The sequence below is a fragment of the Arachis ipaensis genome, chromosome B02 (assembly GCF_000816755.2).
Source record: "Arachis ipaensis cultivar K30076 chromosome B02, Araip1.1, whole genome shotgun sequence".
Taxonomy (NCBI): Eukaryota; Viridiplantae; Streptophyta; class Magnoliopsida; order Fabales; family Fabaceae; genus Arachis; species Arachis ipaensis.
The window spans coordinates 97755560-97757211 of NC_029786.2; the positions used below are offsets into that span (position 1 = coordinate 97755560).

The window sequence follows — 1652 nt, forward strand, 5'->3', positions numbered from 1 at the left end:
TTCAATCAAAATAATTTGTGTAATAAAATAATTTTTTTAAAAAATTTAAGTTGATAAAAAAAGACATATGAATAACTATATTTTTTTTTAACAATTTGCTGACCCTTACTACTCCTATATTCTTAATACGTTTTCTCATATAAGAATTCTTTTTAGCTTTGTGTCAACTTTTGCTAGCCCTCCATTCATTATTTTTTTTATTTGTGTTGTGACGATTTTTTTTTAGACTGAACAAAAATTGTACTCTAAATTTTTAGATTATATAAAAATTTTAATATTATGTTATAAAATAATTTTTTATAAAAATTTAAATTAAAAAAAGGAGATATATAAATAATTATATTTCTAATAATTTATTAATGTTAGAGATTAATATGATTATATTAATGTAATTATGTGTAGGTGGTGCATGTAGTTATGGTAAAACTGTGGAGAGTCCTCCAATTTCTAAATTGACAGCGGCTGTAGGCCATTATATTTTTCGTCAAGGTTATGGATGTGGTGCTTGTTACGAGGTACATTTATTTGCTTTAATTTTTCATAAAAACTATCCTTTTTTTTATTTTTTTTATACGTTTGAGAAATTTATTTTGATAAAATAAAAATAGTGAAAAATCCAAAAGTATTATTTTTAAATATGCTACAATTTTTAATTTTCAAAAAATTAATAAACATAAAAATGTATTAAAGAATGAATTAATGATGAAAAATATGATAACAAATGAAGATGATTATGATATATAGGTGAAATGCACAGATAATGCAGCATGTTCAGGGAAGCCAGTGACAGTGGTGGTAAGTGATGAATGCCCATCGTGTTCAGGATACCATTTCAATCTCAGTGGCGCCGCTTTTGCTTCCATTGCAAATCCAGGTCAACAAGATATTCTTCGTAAACTTGGACAAGTCAACCTTCAATACAGAAGGTATAATGTTTTGCAAATAATTTATTATTTTCAAACTAAATCTTTTATATATAGTAATGAGGAGTGTTAGGGACAGTAAATTTTGTGATTTATAGTCATCAATTAATTATTATTAGTATTTTAATAGTGTAAAATTATATCTAATAGTGTGTGATTACTTTTTTTTGTTAATTAAATACTGACTAAATTTTAATAAAAGTGTTGGACCCTAGACTTTTTCTATAATAATACAATAAATTGGTCCTTTTAATTATTTATGTTTCGGAAAAATTATTAGCTCCAAAAAAAATTAATTTTTAAATAGTTTTAACAAAATAACAAATTAGTCCTTGTTTTTTTCAAAAACTGAAATGTCTTTTATTTTATTTAGGATTAATTTGTTTATTTTTAACAAATATTAGAGACTTTTTTCTGTTAGGGAACAACATTTGAAGCATGAATTGTTTAAAGATCAATTTGGAATATTTATTTACCTGTGCTTTAAAATAAAATTTAAATGATTTTTAATTAACTGGCTTGCTTTTCAAAATCTATTAAAATTTGAAGAATTTGATTGGAATTCATTTAATTTAAATTTTAACTTGTTAAGAACTAAAAACATTAGATTGATCCATTTTAGCCATTACGATTTACAAACACAATCTAATATATATATATATATATATAGACACACACAAAAAAAGTTTTACTACCTCATATTAAGGCACACTCAATAAAATTAGTATG

At 23.2% G+C, this 1652-nt stretch overlaps 1 protein-coding gene across 1 annotated transcript in view; it reads left to right on the plus strand.

Moving 5' to 3' along the window:
- The window catches only part of LOC107627770 (putative expansin-B2), a 5111-nt gene that overhangs the window by 2224 nt on the left and 1235 nt on the right, over positions 1 to 1652 (plus strand). Inside the window, exons 2-3 of the mRNA XM_016330597.1 lie at positions 403 to 515; positions 745 to 926. Coding sequence (XP_016186083.1) covers positions 403 to 515; positions 745 to 926 — 295 coding nt within the window. The remainder of the gene's footprint in view (positions 1 to 402; positions 516 to 744; positions 927 to 1652) is intronic.